This window comes from Engystomops pustulosus, chromosome 4 (genome assembly GCF_040894005.1).
Source record: "Engystomops pustulosus chromosome 4, aEngPut4.maternal, whole genome shotgun sequence".
Taxonomy (NCBI): domain Eukaryota; kingdom Metazoa; phylum Chordata; class Amphibia; order Anura; family Leptodactylidae; genus Engystomops; species Engystomops pustulosus.
In genome coordinates, this window is record NC_092414.1 from 9,058,251 (window position 1) to 9,083,387 (window position 25,137).

The window sequence follows — 25,137 nt, forward strand, 5'->3', positions numbered from 1 at the left end:
ACTGGGGCATGGGGCTGGCAGGCTACATACACTGGGGCAGGGGCTGGCAGGCTATATACACTGGGGCATGGGGCTGGCAGGCTATATACACTGGGGCAGGGGCTGGCTGGCTATATACACTGGGGCAGGGGCTGGCTGGCTATATACACTGGGGCAGGGGCTGGCTGGCTATATACACTGGGGCAGGGGCTGGCTGGCTATATACACTGGGGCAGGGGCTGGCTGGCTATATACACTGGGGCAGGGGCTGGCTGGCTATATACACTGGGGCAGGGGCTGGCTGGCTATATACACTGGGGCATGGGGCTGGCAGGCTATATACACTGGGGCAGGGGCTGGCTGGCTATATACACTGGGGCAGGGGCTGGCTGGCTATATACACTGGGGCAGGGGCTGGCTGGCTATATACACTGGGGCAGGGGCTGGCTGGCTATATACACTGGGGCAGGGGCTGGCTGGCTATATACTGGGGAGGCTGGGACCAATGCATTTCCCACCCTCGGCTTATACTCGAGTCAATAGGTTTTCCCAGTATTTTGTGGTAAAATTAGGGGCCTCGGCTTATACTCGGGTCGGCTTATACTCGAGTATATACGGTAGTTTGTCTAATGGGGTAATTTGGGTGTCTTGGGCGGTAATGGCTTAAAAAAAATGCGTTTTGGACGTTGTTTTTCCTTGTTTTTTTTTTTTTTTTTTTTTTTAACTTTTACAAATTTTTTACATTTTTGTCCACCTAAAAGTATTTCATAATGCAAAGGAAAAAATTAAAGAAAACAAAAACCTCCTAGATATTTGGTATCGATGTTTGGGTATTGACCCAGACAAATAGTTAGGTTTTTTTTTTTTTTAATCAAATAGTTTTTATTAAAGATTTTCAGTATACAAACACATAAACGCTCCACCCGATAGAAAACTCCCTTATGAATTTCAGAAAAAAACTAATTTTTTTGTTCTTATGTAAATGTACCTGAATCTTTCTGTCCTTTTTATGGGTTTTAGGTGAATTTTATCGTCAGCGATTCCTGTTCGCGGATATTAAACTCGTGGAGCCATGAGGATCAGAACCTGCAGGAGGTGACGCGTCTCATTGTTGTATCTGGCTGGGATAAGGTGTCGGGGGATTTTATAGCGGTGGCATCTAGGCCGGGTGCGGGGTCCTGATGATCTATCCTTAGCACAGTATGTAGTCCAAGAGGGACCACCGACCTCTCCCGATCAGTCCCCCCCTCCCACTGATAAGCCTGAACCTAAACAGTTAATAGAATACACCGCTATATAGGTTCCTATACCTGGCAGGGTCCTGATGTAGGACCTTCCCCCGGTCCTGATCGGATCCCGTCCTGATCGGATTGTAACCCCTCGGGCGGGACCACCCCTTTGTAACCCCTCGGGCGGGACCACCCCTTTGTAACCCCTCGGGCGGGACCACCCCTTTGTAACCCCTCGGGCGGGACCACCCCTTTGTAACCCCTCGGGCGGGACCACCCCTTTGTAACCCCTCGGGCGGGACCACCCCTTTGTAACCCCTCGGGCGGGACCACCCCTTTGTAACCCCTCGGGCGGGACCACCCCTTTGTAACCCCTCGGGCGGGACCACCCCTTTGTAACCCCTCGGGCGGGACCACCCCTTTGTAACCCCTCGGGCGGGACCACCCCTTTGTAACCCCTCGGGCGGGACCACCCCTTTGTAACCCCTCGGGCGGGACCACCCCTTTGTAACCCCTCGGGCGGGACCACCCCTTTGTAACCCCTCGGGCGGGACCACCCCTTTGTAACCCCTCGGGCGGGACCACCCCTTTGTAACCCCTCGGGCGGGACCACCCCTTTGTAACCCCTCGGGCGGGACCACCCCTTTGTAACCCCTCGGGCGGGACCACCCCTTTGTAACCCCTCGGGCGGGACCACCCCTTTGTAACCCCTCGGGCGGGACCACCCCTTTGTAACCCCTCGGGCGGGACCACCCCTTTGTAACCCCTCGGGCGGGACCACCCCTTTGTAACCCCTCGGGCGGGACCACCCCTTTGTAACCCCTCGGGCGGGACCACTCCTTTGTAACCCCTCGGGCGGGACCACCCCTTTGTAACCCCTCGGGCGGGACCACCCCTTTGTAACCTCTCGGGCGGGACCACCCCTTTGTAACCTCTCGGGCGGGACCACCCCTTTGTAACCTCTCGGGCGGGACCACCCCTTTGTCACCTCTCGGGCGGGACCACCCCTTTGTCACCTCTCGGGCGGGACCACCCCTTTGTCACCTCTCGGGCGGGACCACCCCTTTGTCACCTCTCGGGCGGGACCACCCCTTTGTCACCTCTCGGGCGGGACCACCCCTTTGTCACCTCTCGGGCGGGACCACCCCTTTGTCACCTCTCGGGCGGGACCACCCCTTTGTCACCTCTTGGGCGGGACCACCCCTTTGTCACCTCTTGGGCGGGACCACCCCTTTGTCACCTCTTGGGCGGGACCACCCCTTTGTCACCTCTTGGGCGGGACCACCCCTTTGTCACCTCTTGGGCGGGACCACCCCTTTGTCACCTCTTGGGCGGGACCACCCCTTTGTCACCTCTTGGGCGGGACCACCCCTTTGTCACCTCTTGGGCGGGACCACCCCTTTGTCACCTCTTGGGCGGGACCACCCCTTTGTCACCTCTTGGGCGGGACCACCCCTTTGTCACCTCTTGGGCGGGACCACCCCTTTGTCACCTCTTGGGCGGGACCACCCCTTTGTCACCTCTTGGGCGGGACCACCCCTTTGTCACCTCTTGGGCGGGACCACCCCTTTGTCACCTCTTGGGCGGGACCACCCCTTTGTCACCTCTTGGGCGGGACCACCCCTTTGTCACCTCTTGGGCGGGACCACCCCTTTGTCACCTCTTGGGCGGGACCACCCCTTTGTCACCTCTTGGGCGGGACCACCCCTTTGTCACCTCTTGGGCGGGACCACCCCTTTGTCACCTCTTGGGCGGGACCACCCCTTTGTCACCTCTTGGGCGGGACCACCCCTTTGTCACCTCTTGGGCGGGACCACCCCTTTGTCACCTCTTGGGCGGGACCACCCCTTTGTCACCTCTTGGGCGGGACCACCCCTTTGTCACCTCTTGGGCGGGACCACCCCTTTGTCACCTCTTGGGCGGGACCACCCCTTTGTCACCTCTTGGGCGGGACCACCCCTTTGTCACCTCTTGGGCGGGACCACCCCTTTGTCACCTCTTGGGCGGGACCACCCCTTTGTCACCTCTTGGGCGGGACCACCCCTTTGTCACCTCTTGGGCGGGACCACCCCTTTGTCACCTCTTGGGCGGGACCACCCCTTTGTCACCTCTTGGGCGGGACCACCCCTTTGTCACCTCTTGGGCGGGACCACCCCTTTGTCACCTCTTGGGCGGGACCACCCCTTTGTCACCTCTTGGGCGGGACCACCCCTTTGTCACCTCTTGGGCGGGACCACCCCTTTGTCACCTCTTGGGCGGGACCACCCCTTTGTCACCTCTTGGGCGGGACCACCCCTTTGTCACCTCTTGGGCGGGACCACCCCTTTGTCACCTCTTGGGCGGGACCACCCCTTTGTCACCTCTTGGGCGGGACCACCCCTTTGTCACCTCTTGGGCGGGACCACCCCTTTGTCACCTCTTGGGCGGGACCACCCCTTTGTCACCTCTTGGGCGGGACCACCCCTTTGTCACCTCTTGGGCGGGACCACCCCTTTGTCACCTCTTGGGCGGGACCACCCCTTTGTCACCTCTTGGGCGGGACCACCCCTTTGTCACCTCTTGGGCGGGACCACCCCTTTGTCACCTCTTGGGCGGGACCACCCCTTTGTCACCTCTTGGGCGGGACCACCCCTTTGTCACCTCTTGGGCGGGACCACCCCTTTGTCACCTCTTGGGCGGGACCACCCCTTTGTCACCTCTTGGGCGGGACCACCCCTTTGTCACCTCTTGGGCGGGACCACCCCTTTGTCACCTCTTGGGCGGGACCACCCCTTTGTCACCTCTTGGGCGGGACCACCCCTTTGTCACCTCTTGGGCGGGACCACCCCTTTGTCACCTCTTGGGCGGGACCACCCCTTTGTCACCTCTTGGGCGGGACCACCCCTTTGTCACCTCTTGGGCGGGACCACCCCTTTGTCACCTCTTGGGCGGGACCACCCCTTTGTCACCTCTTGGGCGGGACCACCCCTTTGTCACCTCTTGGGCGGGACCACCCCTTTGTCACCTCTTGGGCGGGACCACCCCTTTGTCACCTCTTGGGCGGGACCACCCCTTTGTCACCTCTTGGGCGGGACCACCCCTTTGTCACCTCTTGGGCGGGACCACCCCTTTGTCACCTCTTGGGCGGGACCACCCCTTTGTCACCTCTTGGGCGGGACCACCCCTTTGTCACCTCTTGGGCGGGACCACCCCTTTGTCACCTCTTGGGCGGGACCACCCCTTTGTCACCTCTTGGGCGGGACCACCCCTTTGTCACCTCTTGGGCGGGACCACCCCTTTGTCACCTCTTGGGCGGGACCACCCCTTTGTCACCTCTTGGGCGGGACCACCCCTTTGTCACCTCTTGGGCGGGACCACCCCTTTGTCACCTCTTGGGCGGGACCACCCCTTTGTCACCTCTTGGGCGGGACCACCCCTTTGTCACCTCTTGGGCGGGACCACCCCTTTGTCACCTCTTGGGCGGGACCACCCCTTTGTCACCTCTTGGGCGGGACCACCCCTTTGTCACCTCTTGGGCGGGACCACCCCTTTGTCACCTCTTGGGCGGGACCACCCCTTTGTCACCTCTTGGGCGGGACCACCCCTTTGTCACCTCTTGGGCGGGACCACCCCTTTGTCACCTCTTGGGCGGGACCACCCCTTTGTCACCTCTTGGGCGGGACCACCCCTTTGTCACCTCTTGGGCGGGACCACCCCTTTGTCACCTCTTGGGCGGGACCACCCCTTTGTCACCTCTTGGGCGGGACCACCCCTTTGTCACCTCTTGGGCGGGACCACCCCTTTGTCACCTCTTGGGCGGGACCACCCCTTTGTCACCTCTTGGGCGGGACCACCCCTTTGTCACCTCTTGGGCGGGACCACCCCTTTGTCACCTCTTGGGCGGGACCACCCCTTTGTCACCTCTTGGGCGGGACCACCCCTTTGTCACCTCTTGGGCGGGACCACCCCTTTGTCACCTCTTGGGCGGGACCACCCCTTTGTCACCTCTTGGGCGGGACCACCCCTTTGTCACCTCTTGGGCGGGACCACCCCTTTGTCACCTCTTGGGCGGGACCACCCCTTTGTCACCTCTTGGGCGGGACCACCCCTTTGTCACCTCTTGGGCGGGACCACCCCTTTGTCACCTCTTGGGCGGGACCACCCCTTTGTCACCTCTTGGGCGGGACCACCCCTTTGTCACCTCTTGGGCGGGACCACCCCTTTGTCACCTCTTGGGCGGGACCACCCCTTTGTCACCTCTTGGGCGGGACCACCCCTTTGTCACCTCTTGGGCGGGACCACCCCTTTGTCACCTCTTGGGCGGGACCACCCCTTTGTCACCTCTTGGGCGGGACCACCCCTTTGTCACCTCTTGGGCGGGACCACCCCTTTGTCACCTCTTGGGCGGGACCACCCCTTTGTCACCTCTTGGGCGGGACCACCCCTTTGTCACCTCTTGGGCGGGACCACCCCTTTGTCACCTCTTGGGCGGGACCACCCCTTTGTCACCTCTTGGGCGGGACCACCCCTTTGTCACCTCTTGGGCGGGACCACCCCTTTGTCACCTCTTGGGCGGGACCACCCCTTTGTCACCTCTTGGGCGGGACCACCCCTTTGTCACCTCTCGGGCGGGACCACCCCTGATCGGATCCCGTCCAGATCTATTCTGGGCACAGTGTAGAGTCTGGGTCTGACCTCTGCACCTTGCACACTGCTATATAGGTCCCTATACCGGGTGTGGGGGTCCTGATGTCAGACCCCACAGATCTTAAGCATATGTCATATGTCATCATCCATATGATAAATTCATGAATGTAACTGCAGTCTAGTGACTTGTTAGAGGGGTCCGATATGACAAGTACAGGGGTCCATTGTGGGGTCCCGCGTACGCGCTGCTTCTCCGTTCACTGTCTATGCAGCAGCCAAAGGGATGAATAGATGGCGCTAGCGGGGGCTTCATTGGTTTAGGGTACAATGGACCCCCTGTTCTTGTAATCTGTCGTTGTCCCACTGCTGCAGATAGAGGAGAACCACTAGGGCAGGACCACCCCTTTGTAACCTCTGGGGCGGGACCAACCCCTTTGTAACTTCTGGGGCGGGACCGACCCCTTTGTAACCTCTGGGGCGGGACCGACCCCTTTGTAACCTCTGGGGCGGGACCGACCCCTTTGTAACCTCTGGGGCGGGACCGACCCCTTTGTAACCTCTGGGGCGGGACCGACCCCTTTGTAACCTCTGGGGCGGGACCGACCCCTTTGTAACCTCTGGGGCGGGACCGACCCCTTTGTAACCTCTGGGGCGGGACCGACCCCTTTGTAACCTCTCTTGCTGCTGCTCTCTGTTATCAGCCTCTCCTATTGGCTGTGAAGGCGGGCCCCTGTTTTGCTGACTCGCTTCTGTTCCCGCAGTTAATGGCGGCCTTGGCCACGATTGGTCCCCCCAACCCCCGTGCGGACCCCGAGTGTTGCAGCATCCTGCACGGGCTGGTGGCGGCTGTGGAGTCCCTGTGTAAGATCACAGATTATCAGCACGAGTCACGGACCACGCTGATGGAGAACGCCGAGCGCGTGGCCAACCGGGGGAGGATCATCTGCCTGACCAACGCTAAGAGGTACAGCCCCGTCACACACCCCACCACCAGGGGGCAGTCATGTTACACTATAACCTGTGTGTCTTCCCAGTGACAGTCACGTCCAGATGTTGGAGGATTGTGTCAGCGAGACCATTCACGACCACAACAAGCTGGCGGCCGGATCGGACCAGTAAGTGCCCCCTCCCTCCCTGCTGGACCTTGTAGTCCCCCCACCAGACCGGACCGGATTTAGACTAATGATTTGTGTCTCTTTAAGTCTTATGCAGATCCAGAAATGTGAACTGGTGCTGATCCACACCTATCCGGTCGGTGACGACAGCCTCGTATCTGACCGACCTAAGAAGGAGGTAAGAACCGGGACCATAAATATCTCACATACATAGTCCCAGAACCGAGTCATTCCGGGAAAGCTGGGTAACGGCCAACACGGGTAATAGATGCAAGATTTCTCTAATGCAATTCATAGTAAAGGGAAACTGTCAGCAGCTATGATTGTGTACCGGGGGCGTGTCCTCACACTGCTGTGCTCTGTGCTCCCTGCAGCCAGTGTTATGTATTGTCCCTGGAGAGATGTGTAATCAGACCTCACACTGCTGTGCTCTGTGCTCTCTGCAGCCAGTGCTATGTATTGTCCCTGGAGAGATGTGTAATCAGACCTCACACTGCTGTGCTCTGTGCTCTCAGCAGCCAGTGCTATGTATTGTCCCTGGAGAGATGTGTAATCAGACCTCACACTGCTGTGCTCTGTGCTCTCTGCAGCCAGTGTTATGTATTGTCCCTGGAGAGATGTGTAATCAGACCTCACACTGCTGTGCTCTGTGCTCTCTGCAGCCAGTGTTATGTACTGTCCCTGGAGAGATGTGTAATCAGACCTCACACTGCTGTGCTCTGTGCTCTCTGCAGCCAGTGTTATGTATTGTCCTTGGAGAGATGTGTAATCAGACCTCACACTGCTGTGCTCTGTGCTCTCTGCAGCCTGTGTTATGTATTGTCCCCGGAGAGATGTGTAATCAGACCTCACACTGCTGTGCTCTGTGCTCTCTGCAGCCTGTGTTATGTATTGTCCCTGGAGAGATGTGTAATCAGACCTCACACTTCTGTGCTCTGTGCTCTCTGCAGCCAGTGTTATGTATTGTCCCTGGAGAGATGTGTAATCAGACCTCACACTGCTGTGCTCTGTGCTCTCTGCAGCCAGTGTTATATACTGTCCCTGGAGAGATGTGTAATCAGACCTCACACTGCTGTGCTCTGTGCTCTCTGCAGCCAGTGTTATGTATTGTCCCTGAAGAGATGTGTAACCATACCTCACACTGCTGTGCTCTGTGCTCTCTGCAGTCAGTGTTATGTATTGTCCCTGGAGAGATGTGTAATCAGACCTCACACTGCTGTGCTCTGTGCTCTCTGCAGCCAGTGTTATGTATTGTCCTTGGACAGATGTGTAATCAGACCTCACACTGCTGTGCTCTGTGCTCTCTGCAGTCAGTGTTAGGTATTGTCCCTGGAGATACATGAAATCAGACCATTGTGTATGTTGTTGGTAGCAGCAGGACTGTAATATATAGACTGAGATTCCAGGATTGTACTGGGAATGTGTCCTCACACTGCTGTGCTCTGTACCCCCTCTATTAAATGTATTCTCTACTTTGCTGTGGGTAAACGCTGAAGCAAGCCCTTTGTTTAATACTACAACAGAGCAGTAACAAAGCTGTTGAGGACAAAGATCTAAGAGCACAGCAGTGTGAGGATAGAAATTAGAGCCGGCCCCCTTTAGGGGTGGAGTCTAGGGCGTGCACTGACCTCCCCCATTACTCCGCAGCTGTCCTCGGTGCTGACCAGTGAGGTGCACAGCGTCCGGGCCGGCAGACATCTGGCCACTAAGCTCAACCACCTGGTGCAGCTGCACTTTGACCTGGCGTCCACCACCATCACCAACATCCCCATGAAGGTAAGTCCCCGCGCCCCGCCCCCTCCCGCTGCTCAGTCTCTTCTCTCATGTTTTTTTTAGTTTTTTATTATGATTTCTTTTCCTTATGATTTTTTTTCCTCTCCATATCATATTTTTCTGTTTTTTACTAGCCCACAATCAGTGTCTGTGATCAGGTTAGTATCCGCCGCTCTCCAATCCGGGCAAATTACACCAGACCCGCCCCCACCCCACCCCCGCTGCGCCCTCTTGTGTTCTGTGCCGTCTTCTCTGTGTGGTTTTTGCCGTATTTTTTTATATCCTCCCGCCTTGTGTAACCTCTGGTGACCTCTAACCTGTGCCCAGAGCTCCCCGGCCTAGGACACTAACCGGACAATTTACCCATAATGCCCTCTGTGCAACGTGGACTCCAGGAGCATTTACCCCTAGGATAAAATATCCGAGAGTCATAAATTATCTGCAACATCCAAGAGACTCCACCATTATTTTATACTAGCGATAAATCCTGCAGATTATATATCCGTATACAGCGAGGAAATACTGGCTATAATACTCCAGCATCATATACACTGTACCCCAGAGCTGCACTCACTATTCTGCTGCTGGTGCAGTCACTGTGTACATACATGACATTACCTATCCTGTACTGATCCTGAGTTACATCCTGCATTATACTCCAGAGCTGCACTCACTATTCTGCTGCTGGTGCAGTCACTGTGTACATACATGACATTCCTTATCCTGTACTGATCCTGAGTTACATCCTGTATTATACTCCAGAGCTGCACTCACTATTCTGCTGCTGGTGCAGTCACTGTGTACATACATGACATTCCTTATCCTGTACTGATCCTGAGTTACATCCTGTATTATACTCCAGAGCTGCACTCACTATTCTGCTGCTGGTGCAGTCACTGTGTACATACATGACATTACTTATCCTGTACTGATCCTGAGTTACATCCTGTATTATACTCCAGAGCTGCACTCACTATTCTGCTGCTGGTGCAGTCACTGTGTACATACATGACATTACTTATCCTGTACTGATCCTGAGTTACATCCTGTATTATACTCCAGAGCTGCACTCACTATTCTGCTGCTGGTGCAGTCACTGTACACATACATGACATTACTTATCCTGTACTGATCCAGAGTTACATCCTGTATTATACCCCAGAGCTGCACTCACTATTCTGCTGCTGGTGCAGTCACTGTGTACATACATGACATTACTTATCCTGTACTGATCCTGAGTTACATCCTGTATTATACCCCAGAGCTGCACTCACTATTCTGCTGCTGGTGCAGTCACTGTGTACATACATGACATTACTTATCCTGTACTGATCCTGAGTTACATCCTGTATTATACCCCAGAGCTGCACTCACTATTCTGCTGCTGGTGCAGTCACTGTGTACATACATGACATTACTTATCCTGTACTGATCCTGAGTTACATCCTGTATTATACTCCAGAGCTGCACTCACTATTCTGTATTTTAGCCAGTATTTCCAGTGATACTAGGAGCAGTGACTGGTAGCGGTGGTTGTGTCTTTACCACCGTATGACCAGGGTCGGCGCTGTTGGTCTCGTTCTCCTCAGTTCACCTCCTGATTATCAGGTCTTGGTTTCATTCCTCTTCTCTTTTCTGTTTCCATGAAGGAAGAACAGCACGCCAACACTTCAGCCAACTACGATGTGGAGCTTCTTCACCACAAGGAGGCGCATTTAGACTTTATAAAAAGTGGTATGTTCTGTGGGATATGTCATGTTATTACACAGTCCTGATCACTCTGGTGTCATCACTTTTGCACTTTTCCTTCCTGAAACACTCTGTGCTGCTTATAATACATCTTATATGTCAAGAAACATTTGCTGTGACCTTGGGAGTCTTCTTTTGAATTTTTGTTTTTATTTTGATCCTCAGGGGACGGACATGTTGGGAACAGCCGAGAACCCACTCTTAAAGAGACCGTAACTTTAAAATGGTGTACACCGAGGACAAACAGTGTGGGTGAGTAGGGTGGATAGCGATAGATTAACTTGGACTTGAATGTTCTGGGCTTCTAAGGAAAGCCTCCACAAAGCCAATTCATCATATGAAGTTAAGCAGGGGCGGGGCTGAAATTAACCGATGAAAAGAAAATCTTTATGGAAATCTTGACAAATTCGTTATGAGATTTGAGTCTAAAGAGAGGGGAGGACTAGGAAGAGGTGTTTGAGAAAGTAGATCGGAATGTCTATCGGCCAATAATCGGCTTTGAAGTAAATCTTGGGCGGGGCTAAAAACTGAACAATGAAAACTCCTGATAAAAATCTGTTAGGCAGTTATTGCAGAGACAATACTGTGTCCTTCTTCTCCTTGGCCAATCAGCAGGCCAAAAGCAATAATGCCTAATTTTTAGGTTTGTATAGTTCAGCAGGGGCGGGGTTAAAAAAGAATTAAAAATGAGGCAGATGCTGTGCTTTATGCTCCAATTGATATTTTGTCTCCGTCCCCCACACTATAGAGCTGCATTATTGTACTGGAGCCTTCCGGATCTCCCCCGTAGACGTGAACAGTCGGCCGTCATCCTGCCTCACCAACTTCCTGTTAAACGGTGAGATCTACTTTTGTTGTGTGCCAGATTATAGGACAACCCCCGAGGTACCAGATTAATGGAATATGTTACATGACTCCATTGCAGGACGGTCGGTGCTTCTGGAACAGCCACGGAAATCTGGCTCCAAAGTCATCAGTCACATGCTGAGCAGTCACGGAGGGGAAATCTTCCTGCACGTCCTGAGCAGCTCCCGCTCCATCCTGGAGGATCCGCCATCAATCAGTGAGGGCTGCGGAGGGAGAGTCACTGATTACAGGATCACGGTATGGGGAGTATACAATAATCTTGTTTCATTTCTGACAACATCAGAAGTCTTCAACTTTCATATATTAAAAAAAGAAATTCTGTAACCCCGCCCCCGAGGAGCTTTACTAGTGATTGTATTTTGTGTACACTTTTCCCCTGTTATTACCAAAAAATGGTTATATCTAATATTTGTTTTGGTGTAAACCATTATAAAAATATAAATGTGTGCGGTTATAGTTATGATTTATTTCTAAGAAATTATAATTTATTAAAGTAGTGACAGTTAAAAGTAAAATCATCCCAAAAAAACACAAACAAACCAGTAAGTAAAGTAGCGGAGAATTAATTGTTATGAATGCATTGTTGTACACGTGCTACTAAGACCTACCAAGCTACAGCAATGGTTATTAACTGTCACATATAAAAAAATCAAGCCCTCACAAAAATTAACCTGAGGTCCCGCCCCCAAGGAGCTTTATTTTGTCTAAAGAGTTTTAGTATATTATAGGTGACCTTGAAAAAAATTAAAAACTCTCATAAATAAAGAGACTTTTTTCTGGAACTACAAATTCCACCAGAGTGTTAAATCTTGGCTGCCGGAAGTCACCACTAGAGGGAGCTTGGGGGATACAGAGTTATAACTGTGCCCTATGGGAGCTGGGTTTGAAGGCACTTCATTTTCTTTCTAAATAATACAGATTTTTTAATTTTATTTTTAGGATTTTGGGGAGTTTATGAGAGAAAACCGCCTCATGCCGTTCCTGGAGACCCGCTATAAACTGGACGGTACAGAAGAGATTCCTCTGGAGAGGGCGAAGTGCCAGCTGGAGAGACATACCCGCTACTGGCCCATGATCATCTCCCAGACCACCATCTTTAATATGCAGGCCGTGAGTTTTAGGGGGAGGCCAAACATCAGGGTCATGTATGAATAATATTGTGTAGCCATGGTGACGCCCCTCCCACTCTCTGCCCCTCCCCCAGGTGGTGCCCCTCGCCAGCGTCATCGTGAAGGAGTCTCTTACCGAGGACGACGTCCTGAACTGTCAGAAAACCATCTACAATCTGGTGGACATGGAGAGGAAGAACGACCCCCTACCTATATCTACTGCCGGGACCAGGGGGAAAGGGCCCAAGAGGTACCGTCCTTATTACAGCCTCTGGTCCGTTACAGTGTATCAGGGCAGGAGGAAGGGGCTGATTTGTCCATGGGAGGATGGATAGATGTTACCTAGAGTGCACATTTTACAAAAAAAAGGGGTGTGGCATAGAGGAGGGGGTGTGGTCACCTAAGAAAATTCTGCTGGGCATCTGACAACTCATAGAACACAATAAATTCCTTAAATTTTGCATTTCTATATCGTTAAATGAAGGCCACACCTTATTTATTTGGCACAAATCTGAAAACATAAAACAAAATTTCCAAATTGAAATTTTTTTCCACCCCTTTTTTTCACTGGAGACATTGAAAATTGCAACTCATCCTGCCAAAAACAAGCCCCCATATAGATATGTAGATGCAGAAAATAAGGGCCTTGTTTTTTCCCCTATTCCTTGACTGTTAAGTACTGAAAGAATATATTTTTATTATTTTCAGAGCCATGACTATTTCTATTCATAGTACACGTGGGGGGACTTGTTTTTTACAGGATGGGTTACATTTTGCAATGGCACAATATAATTTTTGGACAACTTTAAATAGAGGGTTGAGTGAGGAGTCAAAGACTGATTCTTGTCTCTCTTTTGGTGGCACAAGGGATGAGCAGTACCGGATAATGTGGAATGAGCTGGAGACTCTGGTGCGGGCGCACATCAACAGCTCTGACAAGCACCAGCGGGTGATGGAGTGCCTCCAGGCTTGTCGTAGTAAGCCCCCGGAGGAGGAGGAACGTAAGAAACGGGGCCGGAAAAGAGAGGACAAAGAGGAGAAGTCTGATAAAGCGGGGAAGGACTACGACCATGATAAGAAGTGGTCAGAGTCTGAGCGGTAAGTGCGCGCCCATACTTGCGTGTTTGCGTCAAAGTCGTCAGCTGGCGCTACCGTCTTCACCCGTAACGTGAATCATGCATTGGGTTTAGGATGAAATCTTCAATAGACAGAGACAAAGAAGAGTTGATGGAGGCCGAAGTGATCAAGGACTCCCCCGATTCTCCAGAGCCCCCCAATAAGAAGCCCCACATAGTGGTGGAGGACGTGGCGCCAGCCGAGAAGTCCAAAGGTCAGTTCAGAAAATGGGGCAATAAGGTAAAATGGGCAGGAGGCGGGAGTGGGCGGAGTCCAAATGTGGGCACTAAGCAGGGGTTGTCCAAATTCTAATGAGAGATCATGACAACTCTTCCTGGACTTCCTTCCCCTTAGGCCCAATGTCTCTGCTGTCCCTATGGAGTAACAGGATCAATACCGCAAATTCCCGGAAGCACCAAGAGTTTATCGGGCGGCTGAACTCCACCAATAACAAAGCGGAATTATACCAGCATCTTAAGGAGGAGAACGGGTGAGTAGGGGGCGGAGCATGCATGTTATGGGCGGGGCCTAAAATGTTGGTTCGTTATATAAACTTAATTTTGTATAATAAAGGTAAAAATATTACAAAAAACAGACAATTATTCTTAGCTTTGTTTAGTTATACTTTTGTGTATCATGTTAGTAGCAGCAGGACTATGAAATATGGATTTATATTCCAGGATTGTATTTGAGGGCATGTCCTCGCACTGCTGTGCTCTGTGCTCTCTGCAGCCAGTGCTATGTACTGTCCCTGTAGAGATGTGTTATCAGAACTTTGTGTATGTGGATAGTAGCAGCAGGACTGTGAAATATGGATTTATATTCCAGGATTGTACAGGGAGCGTGTCCTCGCACTGCTGTGCTCTGTGCTCTGCAATCCGTCCTCTGCTTTGAGTGATTGTTTTAGTATTTATGCAGAAGCTTGCTACAGCTTAGAAGAAGGGTAGTATAGCAAAGAACACAGAGCACAGCAGGGTGGTGCATTACTAGCAGTGCGTCCTCACACTTCTGTGCACTTAGCTACTTTAATGCCCTTTTTCTATGTCCTGCTTCTGGATGAATATTATAACAGTCGCTCAAAGTGGAAGGGAGGGATTGTACTGCATCTTGCTATACAGAGGACAGAGAACAGCTGTGAGAGGACACTTCTGGAATATCAATCCATATATCACAGTCCTGCTGCTACTAACCACATCATAAACAAAGGTCTGATTACACATATCTCTGGGGACAATACATAACACTGGCTGCAGAGAGCACAGAGCACAGCAGTGTGAGGTATGATTACACATATCTCTGGGGACAATACATAACACTGGCTGCAGAGAGCACAGAGCACAGCAGTGTGAGGTCTGATTACACATCTCTCCAGGGACAGTACATAACACTGGCTGCAGAGAGCACAGAGCACAGCAGTGTGAGGTCTGATTACACATCTCTCCAGGGACAATACATAACACTGGCTGCAGAGAGCACAGAGCACAGCAGTGTGAGGTCTGATTACACATCTCTCCAGGGACAATACATAACACTGGCTGCAGAGAGCACAGAGCACAGCAGTGTGAGGTCTGATTACGCAGGGACAATACATAACACTGGCTGCAGTCTGGATGGCGGCATCTACTGATGTTTTTTTTTTTTTTTTTTGTGTAGATCTGACGCCAATGAGAACGGGAAGAGCGGCAGACAGTGAAGAGACGGGGAGTGATCCCTGATTTCGCTTCCTATGGACTAATTTTTACCCTTTTCACTTTCTTATTATTTTTTTTTCTATAAATTGTAAATATAAAGGGGATCCGGGAAAACGTCATATTTCACTTTTAATAAACACGGAAACAAAACCACAAGAGATGAAATAAATCCTAAAGCCTCATTTATATCAAACCCACTGCTCAAAAATAAGAATAAAGTTGTTTTCAATTTTTTACATTTTTTTTACTCCATTTGTTTAAATGTTTTCTATTATTGCCACTCACCCCCAGACCGGCCAATAACTAATACAGATCCCCCAGACTGGCCAATAACTAATACAGACCCCCCAGACCGGCCAATAACTAATACAGACCCCCCCCCAGACCAGCCAATAACTAATACAGACCCCCCCAGACCGGCCAATAACTAATACAGGCCCCCCAAGACCGGCCAATAACTAATACAGATCCCCCAGACTGGCCAATAACTAATACAGACCCCCCCAGACCGGCCAATAACTAATACACCCCCCCCAGACCGGCCAATAACTAATACAGACCCCAGACCGGCCAATAACTAATACAGATCCCCCAGACTGGCCAATAACTAATACAGACCCCCCAGACCGGCCAATAACTAATACAGACCCCCCCAGACCGGCCAATAACTAATACAGACCCCCAGACCGGCCAATAACTAATACAGATCCCCCAGACTGGCCAATAACTAATACAGACCCCCCAGACCGGCCAATAACTAATACAGACCCCCCCAGACCGGCCAATAACTAATACAGACCCCCCCAGACCGGCCAATAACTAATACAGACCCCCAGACCAGCCAATAACTAATACAGACCCCCAGACCAGCCAATAACTAATACAGACCCCCAGACCGGCCAATAACTAATACAGACCCCCAGACCAGCCAATAACTAATACAGACCCCCAGACCGGCCAATAACTAATACAGACCCCCCCAGACCGGCCAATAACTAATACAGACCCCCCAGACCGGCCAATAACTAATACAGACCCCCCAGACCGGCCAATAACTAATACAGACCCCCCAGACCGGCCAATAACTAATACAGACCCCCAGACCGGCCAATAATTAATACAGACCCCCAGACCGGCCAATAACTAATACAGACCCCCAGACCGGCCAATAACTAATACAGACCCCCCAGACCGGCCAATAACTAATACAGACCCCCAGACCGGCCAATAACTAATACAGACCCCCCCAGACCGGCCAATAACTAATACAGACCCCCAGACCGGCCAATAACTAATACAGACCCCCAGACCGGCCAATAACTAATACAGACCCCCAGACCAGCCAATAACTAATACAGACCCCCAGACCGGCCAATAACTAATACAGACCTCCCCCCAGACCAGCCAAAAACTAATACAGACCCCCCCCCCCCCCCAGACCGGCCAATAACGAATACAGACCCCCAGACCGGCCCCTATCTACTACAGACCCCCCAGACCGGCCAATAATGAATACAGACCCCCCAGACCGACCAATAACGAATACAGACCCCCAGACCGGCCAATAACTAATACAGACCCCCAGACCGGCCAATAACTAATACAGACCCCCAGACCGGCCAATAACGAATACAGACCCCCCAGACCGGCCAATAACTAATACAGACCCCCCAGGCCGGCCAATAACTAATACAGACCCCCCAGACCGGCCAATAACTAATACAGACCCCCCCAGACCGGCCAATAACTAATACAGACCCCCCAGACCGGCCAATAACTAATACAGACCCCCCAGACCGGCCAATAACTAATACAGACCCCCAGACCGGCCAATAACTAATACAGACCCCCCAGACCGGCCAATAACTAATACAGACCCCCCAGACCGGCCAATAACTAATACAGACCCCCAGACCGGCCAATAACTAATACAGACCCCCAGACCGGCCAATAACTAATACAGACCCCCAGACCGGCCAATAACTAATACAGACCCCCAGACCGGCCAATAACTAATACAGACCCCCCCCAGACCGGCCAATAACTAATACAGACCCCCCCAGACCGGCCAATAACTAATACAGACCCCCCAGACCGGCCAATAACTAATACAGACCCCCCAGACCGGCCAATAACTAATACAGACCCCCCAGACCGGCCAATAACGAATACAGACCCCCCCAGACCAGCCAAAAACTAATACAGACCCCCAGACCGGCCAATAACGAATACAGACCCCCCCAGACCAGCCAAAAACTAATACAGACCCCCAGACCGGCCAATAACGAATACAGACCCCCCCAGACCGGCCAATAACGAATACAGACCCCCCCAGACCGGCCAATAACGAATACAGACCCCCCCAGACCAGCCAATAACGAATACAGACCCCCCCAGACCAGCCAATAACGAATACAGACCCCCCCAGACCAGCCAAAAACTAATACAGACCCCCAGACCGGCCAATAACGAATACAGACCCCCCCAGACCAGCCAAAAACTAATACAGACCCCCAGACCGGCCAATAATGAATACAGACCCCCCCAGACCGGCCAATAATGAATACAGACCCCCAGACCGGCCAATAACGAATACAGACCCCCAGACCGGCCAATAACTAATACAGACCCCCCAGACCGGCTAATAACTAATACAGACCCCCCCAGACCGGCTAATAACTAATACAGACCCCCCAGACCGGCCAATAACTAATACAGACCCCCCAGACCGGCTAATAACTAATACAGACCCCCCAGACCGGCTAATAACTAATACAGACCCCCAGACAGGCCAATAACTAATACAGACCCCCCAGAACGGCCAATAACTAATACAGACCCCCCAGACCGGCTAATAACTAATACAGACCCCCCAGACCGGCTAATAACTAATACAGACCCCCCAGACCGGCTAATAACTAATACAGACCCCCCAGACCGGCCAATAACTAATACAGACCCCCCAGACCGGCCAATAACTAATACAGACCCCCCCAGACCGGCCAATAACTAATACAGACCCCCCCCAGACCGGCCAATAACTAATACAGACCCTCCAGACCGGCCAATAACTAATACAGACCCCCCAGACCGGCCAATAACTAATACAGACCCCCCAGACCGGCTAATAACTAATACAGACCCCCCCAGACCGGCTAATAACTAATACAGACCCCCCAGACCGGCTAATAACTAATACAGACCCCCCAGACCGGCTAATAACTAATACAGACCCCCCCAGACCGGCCAATAAAGAATACAGACCCCCCCAGACCAGCCAAAAACTAATACAGACCCCCAGACCGGCCAATAACGAATACAGACCCCCCCAGACCGGCCAATAACGAATACAGACCCCCCCAGACCGGCCAATAACGAATACAGACCCCCCCAGACCAGCCAAAAACTAATACAGACCCCCAGACCGGCCAATAACGAATACAGACCCCCCCAGACCGGCCAATAATGAATACAGACCCCCGGACCGGCCAATAACGAATACAGACCCCCAGACCGGCCCATATCTACTACAGACCCCCCAGACCGGCCCATATCTACTACAGACCCCCCAGACCGGCCAATAACTAATACAGACCCCCCAGACCGGCTAATAACTAATACAGACCCCCCCAGACCGGCTAATAACTAATACAGACCCCCCCAGACCGGCTAATAACTAATACAGACCCCCCAGACCGGCTAATAACTAATACAGACCCCCCCAGACCGGCCAATAACTAATACAGACCCCCCAGACCGGCCAATAACTAATACAGACCCCCCAGACCGGCTAATAACTAATACAGACCCCCCCAGACCGGCCAATAACTAATACAGACCCCCCAGACCGGCCAATAACTAATACAGACCCCCCAGACCGGCCAATAACTAATACAGACCCCCCAGACCGGCCAATAACGAATACAGACCCCCCCAGACCAGCCAATAACGAATACAGACCCCCCCAGACCAGCCAAAAACTAATACAGACCCCCAGACCGGCCAATAACGAATACAGACCCCCCCAGACCAGCCAAAAACTAATACAGACCCCCAGACCGGCCAATAATGAATACAGACCCCCCCAGACCGGCCAATAATGAATACAGACCCCCAGACCGGCCAATAACGAATACAGACCCCCAGACCGGCCAATAACTAATACAGACCCCCCAGACCGGCTAATAACTAATACAGACCCCCCCAGACCGGCTAATAACTAATACAGACCCCCCAGACCGGCTAATAACTAATACAGACCCCCCAGACCGGCTAATAACTAATACAGACCCCCAGACAGGCCAATAACTAATACAGACCCCCCAGAACGGCCAATAACTAATACAGACCCCCCAGACCGGCTAATAACTAATACAGACCCCCCAGACCGGCTAATAACTAATACAGACCCCCCAGACCGGCTAATAACTAATACAGACCCCCCAGACCGGCCAATAACTAATACAGACCCCCCAGACCGGCCAATAACTAATACAGACCCCCCCCAGACCGGCCAATAACTAATACAGACCCCCCCCAGACCGGCCAATAACTAATACAGACCCTCCAGACCGGCCAATAACTAATACAGACCCCCCAGACCGGCTAATAACTAATACAGACCCCCCCAGACCGGCTAATAACTAATACAGACCCCCCAGACCGGCTAATAACTAATACAGACCCCCCAGACCGGCTAATAACTAATACAGACCCCCCCAGACCGGCCAATAAAGAATACAGACCCCCCCAGACCAGCCAAAAACTAATACAGACCCCCAGACCGGCCAATAACGAATACAGACCCCCCCAGACCGGCCAATAACGAATACAGACCCCCCCAGACCAGCCAATAACGAATACAGACCCCCCCAGACCAGCCAAAAACTAATACAGACCCCCAGACCGGCCAATAACGAATACAGACCCCCCCAGACCGGCCAATAATGAATACAGACCCCCGGACCGGCCCATATCTACTACAGACCCCCCAGACCGGCCCATATCTACTACAGACCCCCCAGACCGGCCAATAACTAATACAGACCCCCCAGACCGGCTAATAACTAATACAGACCCCCCCAGACCGGCTAATAACTAATACAGACCCCCCCAGACCGGCTAATAACTAATACAGACCCCCCAGACCGGCTAATAACTAATACAGACCCCCCCAGACCGGCCAATAACTAATACAGACCCCCCAGACCGGCTAATAACTAATACAGACCCCCAGACCGGCCAATAACTTATACAGACCCCCCCAGACCGGCTAATAACTAATACAGACCCCCCCCAGACCGGCCAATAACTAATACAGACCCCCCAGACCGGCCAATAACTAATACAGACCCCCCCCCCCCCCCAGACCGGCCAATAACTAATACAGACCCCCAGACCGGCCAATAACGAATACAGACCCCCAGACCGGCCCATATCTACTACAGACCCCCCAGACCGGCCAATAACGAATACAGACCCCCCAGACCGACCAATAACGAATACAGACCCCCCAGACCGGCCAATAACGAATACAGACCCCCAGACCGGCCAATAACTAATACAGACCCCCAGACCGGCCAATAACTAATACAGACCCCCAGACCGGCCAATAACTAATACAGACCCCCCAGACCGGCCAATAACTAATACAGACCCCCAGACCGGCCAATAACTAATACAGACCCCCCAGACCGGCCAATAACTAATACAGACCCCCCCCAGACCGGCCAATAACTAATACAGACCCCCCAGACCGGCCAATAACTAATACAGACCCCCCCAGACCGGCCAATAACTAATACAGACCCCCCCAGACCGGCCAATAACTAATACAGGCCCCCCCCCAGACCGGCCAATAACTAATACAGACCCCCCAGACCGGCCAATAACTAATACAGACCCCCAGACCGGCCAATAACTAATACAGACCCCCCAGACCGGCCAATAACTAATACAGACCCCCCAGACCGGCCAATAACTAATACAGACCCCCAGACCGGCCAATAACTAATACAGACCCCCAGACCGGCCAATAACTAATACAGACCCCCCAGACCGGCCAATAACTAATACAGACCCCCCCAGACCGGCCAATAACTAATACAGACCCCCCCAGACCGGCCAATAACTTATACAGACCCCCCAGACCGGCCAATAACTAATACAGACCCCCCAGACCGGCCAATAACTAATACAGACCCCCCCCAGTAGGGTCAGTATATATACTTATATATAGTACAGTGTATACATCAGATGTATAGGGTGAGTATATATATATATTACACTGTACACATCAGGTGTCTGGTTGTCAGTATATATCAGGCTGTGGGTGGGTATATAGTATATATATTACAGTATATACATCAGGTGTATAGGGTGAGTATATACTGACCCTATACATGTATACAGTACTATACACTCACCGGCCACTTTATTAGGTACACCTGTCCAACTGCTCGTTAACACTTAATTTCTAATCAGCCAATCACATGGCGGCAGTGCATTTAGGCATGTAGACATGGTCAAGACAATCTCCTGCAGTTCTCCCGAGCATCAGTATGGGGAAGAAAGGTGATTTGTGGCCTGTGAACGTGGCATGGTTGTTGGTGCCAGAAGGGCTGGTCTGAGTATTTCAGAAACTGCTGATCTACTGGGATTTTCACGCACAACCATCTCTAGGGTTTACAGAGAATGGTCTGAAAAAGAAAAAACATCCAGTGAGCGGCAGTTCTGTGGGCGGAAATGCCTTGTTGATGCCAGAGGTCAGAGGAGAATGGGCAGACTGGTTCGAGCTGAAAGGCAACAGTGACTCAAATCGCCACCCTTTACAACCAAGGTAGGCAGAAGAGCATCTCTGAACGCACAGTACGTCCAACTTTGAGGCAGATGGGCTACAGCAGCAGAAGACCACACCGGGTGCCACTCCTTTCAGCTAAGAACAGGAAACTGAGGCTACAATTTGCACAAGCTCATGGAAATTGGACAGTAGAAGATTGGAAAAACGTTGCCTGGTCTGATGAGTCTCGATTTCTGCTGCGACATTCGGATGGTAGGGTCAGAATTTGGTACAACAACATGAAAGCATGGATCCATCCTGCCTTGTATCAGCGGCTCAGGCTGGTGGTGCTGGTGTCATGGATCCATCCTGCCTTGTATCAGCGGCTCAGGCTGGTGGTGGTGGTGTCATGGATCCATCCTGCCTTGTATCAGCGGGTCAGGCTGGTGCTGGTGGTGTCATGGATCCATCCTGCCTTGTATCAGCGGCTCAGGCTGGTGCTGGTGGTGTCATGGATCCATCCTGCCTTGTATCAGCGGCTCAGGCTGGTGGTGCTGGTGTCATGGATCCATCCTGCCTTGTATCAGCGGCTCAGGCTGGTGGTGGTGGTGTCATGGATCCATCCTGCCTTGTATCAGCGGGTCAGGCTGGTGGTGGTGGTGTCATGGATCCATCCTGCCTTGTATCAGCGGCTCAGGCTGGTGGTGGTGGTGTCATGGATCCATCCTGCCTTGTATCAGCGGGTCAGGCTGGTGGTGCTGGTGTCATGGATCCATCCTGCCTTGTATCAGCGGCTCAGGCTGGTGGTGCTGGTGTCATGGATCCATCCTGCCTTGTATCAGCGGCTCAGGCTGGTGGTGGTGGTGTCATGGATCCATCCTGCCTTGTATCAGCGGCTCAGGCTGGTGGTGCTGGTGTCATGGATCCATCCTGCCTTGTATCAGCGGGTCAGGCTGGTGGTGCTGGTGTCATGGATCCATCCTGCCTTGTATCAGCGGCTCAGGCTGGTGGTGGTGGTGTCATGGATCCATCCTGCCTTGTATCAGCGGCTCAGGCTGGTGGTGGTGTCATGGATCCATCCTGCCTTGTATCAGCGGCTCAGGCTGGTGGTGGTGGTGTCATGGATCCATCCTGCCTTGTATCACCGGGTCAGGCTGGTGCTGGTGTCATGGATCCATCCTGCCTTGTATCAGCGGCTCAGGCTGGTGGTGGTGGTGTCATGGATCCATCCTGCCTTGTATCAGCGGCTCAGGCTGGTGGTGGTGGTGGTGTCATGGATCCATCCTGCCTTGTATCAGCGGCTCAGGCTGGTGGTGCTGGTGTCATGGATCCATCCTGCCTTGTATCAGCGGCTCAGGCTGGTGGTGGTGGTGTCATGGATCCATCCTGCCTTGTATCACCGGGTCAGGCTGGTGGTGGTGGTGTCATGGATCCATCCTGCCTTGTATCAGCGGCTCAGGCTGGTGGTGGTGGTGGTGTCATGGATCCATCCTGCCTTGTATCAGCGGCTCAGGCTGGTGGTGCTGGTGTCATGGATCCATCCTGCCTTGTATCAGCGGCTCAGGCTGGTGGTGGTGGTGTCATGGATCCATCCTGCCTTGTATCAGCGGCTCAGGCTGGTGGTGGTGGTGTCATGGATCCATCCTGCCTTGTATCAGCGGGTCAGGCTGGTGGTGCTGGTGTCATGGATCCATCCTGCCTTGTATCAGCGGCTCAGGCTGGTGGTGGTGGTGTCATGGATCCATCCTGCCTTGTATCAGCGGGTCAGGCTGGTGGTGGTGGTGTCATGGATCCATCCTGCCTTGTATCAGTGGGTCAGGCTGGTGGTGGTGGTGTCATGGATCCATCCTGCCTTGTATCAGCGGCTCAGGCTGGTGGTGGTGGTGTCATGGATCCATCCTGCCTTGTATCAGTGGCTCAGGCTGGTGGTGGTGGTGTCATGGATCCATCCTGCCTTGTATCAGCGGCTCAGGCTGGTGGTGGTGGTGTCATGGATCCATCCTGCCTTGTATCAGCGGGTCAGGCTGGTGGTGCTGGTGTCATGGATCCATCCTGCCTTGTATCAGCGGCTCAGGCTGGTGGTGGTGGTGTCATGGATCCATCCTGCCTTGTATCAGCGGGTCAGGCTGGTGGTGGTGGTGTCATGGATCCATCCTGCCTTGTATCAGCGGCTCAGGCTGGTGGTGGTGGTGTCATGGATCCATCCTGCCTTGTATCAGTGGGTCAGGCTGGTGGTGGTGGTGTCATGGATCCATCCTGCCTTGTATCAGCGGGTCAGGCTGGTGGTGGTGGTGTCATGGATCCATCCTGCCTTGTATCAGTGGCTCAGGCTGGTGGTGGTGGTGTCATGGATCCATCCTGCCTTGTATCAGCGGCTCAGGCTGGTGGTGCTGGTGTCATGGATCCATCCTGCCTTGTATCAGCGGGTCAGGCTGGTGGTGGTGGTGGTGTCATGGATCCATCCTGCCTTGTATCAGCGGCTCAGGCTGGTGGTGGTGGTGTCATGGATCCATCCTGCCTTGTATCAGCGGGTCAGGCTGGTGGTGGTGGTGTCATGGATCCCTCCTGCCTTGTATCAGCGGCTCAGGCTGGTGGTGGTGGTGTCATGGTGTCTTTGGGCCCCTTGGTACAACGCCACAGCCTACCTGAGTATTGTTGCTGACCATGTCCATCCCTTTATGAGCACAATGTACCCTGTAACATCTGATGGCTACTTTCAGCAGGATAATGCGCCATGTCATAAAGCTGGAATCATCTCAGACTGGTTTCTTGAACATGACAATGAGGTCACTGGACACAAATGGCTCCACAGTCACCAGATCTCAATCCAATAGAGCATCTTTGGGATGTGGTGGAACGGGAGATTGGCATCATGGATGTGCAGCCGACAAATCTGCGGCAACTGTGTGATGCCATCATGTCAATATGGAGCAAAATCTCTGAGGAGCTTCCAGCACCTTGTTGTATCTATGCCACGAAGAATAGAGGCAGTTCTGAAGGCAAAAGGGGGTCCAACCCGTTACTAGCATGGTGTACCTAATAAAGTGGCCGCTGAGTGTATATTACAGTGTAAACATCAGGTGTATAGGGTGAGTATATAGTATA

The 25,137-nt window shown here is 52.6% G+C and overlaps 1 protein-coding gene across 2 annotated transcripts in view; it reads left to right on the forward strand.

Moving 5' to 3' along the window:
• INTS13 (integrator complex subunit 13) overlaps positions 1 to 15,489 on the forward strand; it is a 21,701-nt gene extending 6,212 nt beyond the window's left edge. Inside the window, exons 3-18 of one of the 2 annotated variants that reach the window (XM_072145066.1) lie at positions 1,000 to 1,074; positions 6,596 to 6,798; positions 6,869 to 6,949; positions 7,037 to 7,127; positions 8,597 to 8,725; positions 8,857 to 8,880; positions 10,372 to 10,456; positions 10,637 to 10,723; positions 11,220 to 11,309; positions 11,397 to 11,575; positions 12,278 to 12,448; positions 12,543 to 12,697; positions 13,315 to 13,545; positions 13,638 to 13,777; positions 13,918 to 14,053; positions 15,217 to 15,489. In XM_072145066.1, coding sequence (XP_072001167.1) covers positions 1,000 to 1,074; positions 6,596 to 6,798; positions 6,869 to 6,949; positions 7,037 to 7,127; positions 8,597 to 8,725; positions 8,857 to 8,880; positions 10,372 to 10,456; positions 10,637 to 10,723; positions 11,220 to 11,309; positions 11,397 to 11,575; positions 12,278 to 12,448; positions 12,543 to 12,697; positions 13,315 to 13,545; positions 13,638 to 13,777; positions 13,918 to 14,053; positions 15,217 to 15,256 — 1,917 coding nt within the window. In that variant the 3' untranslated portion in view covers positions 15,257 to 15,489. The remainder of the gene's footprint in view (positions 1 to 999; positions 1,075 to 6,595; positions 6,799 to 6,868; positions 6,950 to 7,036; positions 7,128 to 8,596; positions 8,726 to 8,856; positions 8,881 to 10,371; positions 10,457 to 10,636; positions 10,724 to 11,219; positions 11,310 to 11,396; positions 11,576 to 12,277; positions 12,449 to 12,542; positions 12,698 to 13,314; positions 13,546 to 13,637; positions 13,778 to 13,917; positions 14,054 to 15,216) is intronic. The other variant, XM_072145067.1, reaches the window with a different exon arrangement.
• The last annotated feature ends 9,648 nt before the right edge of the window (positions 15,490 to 25,137 follow it).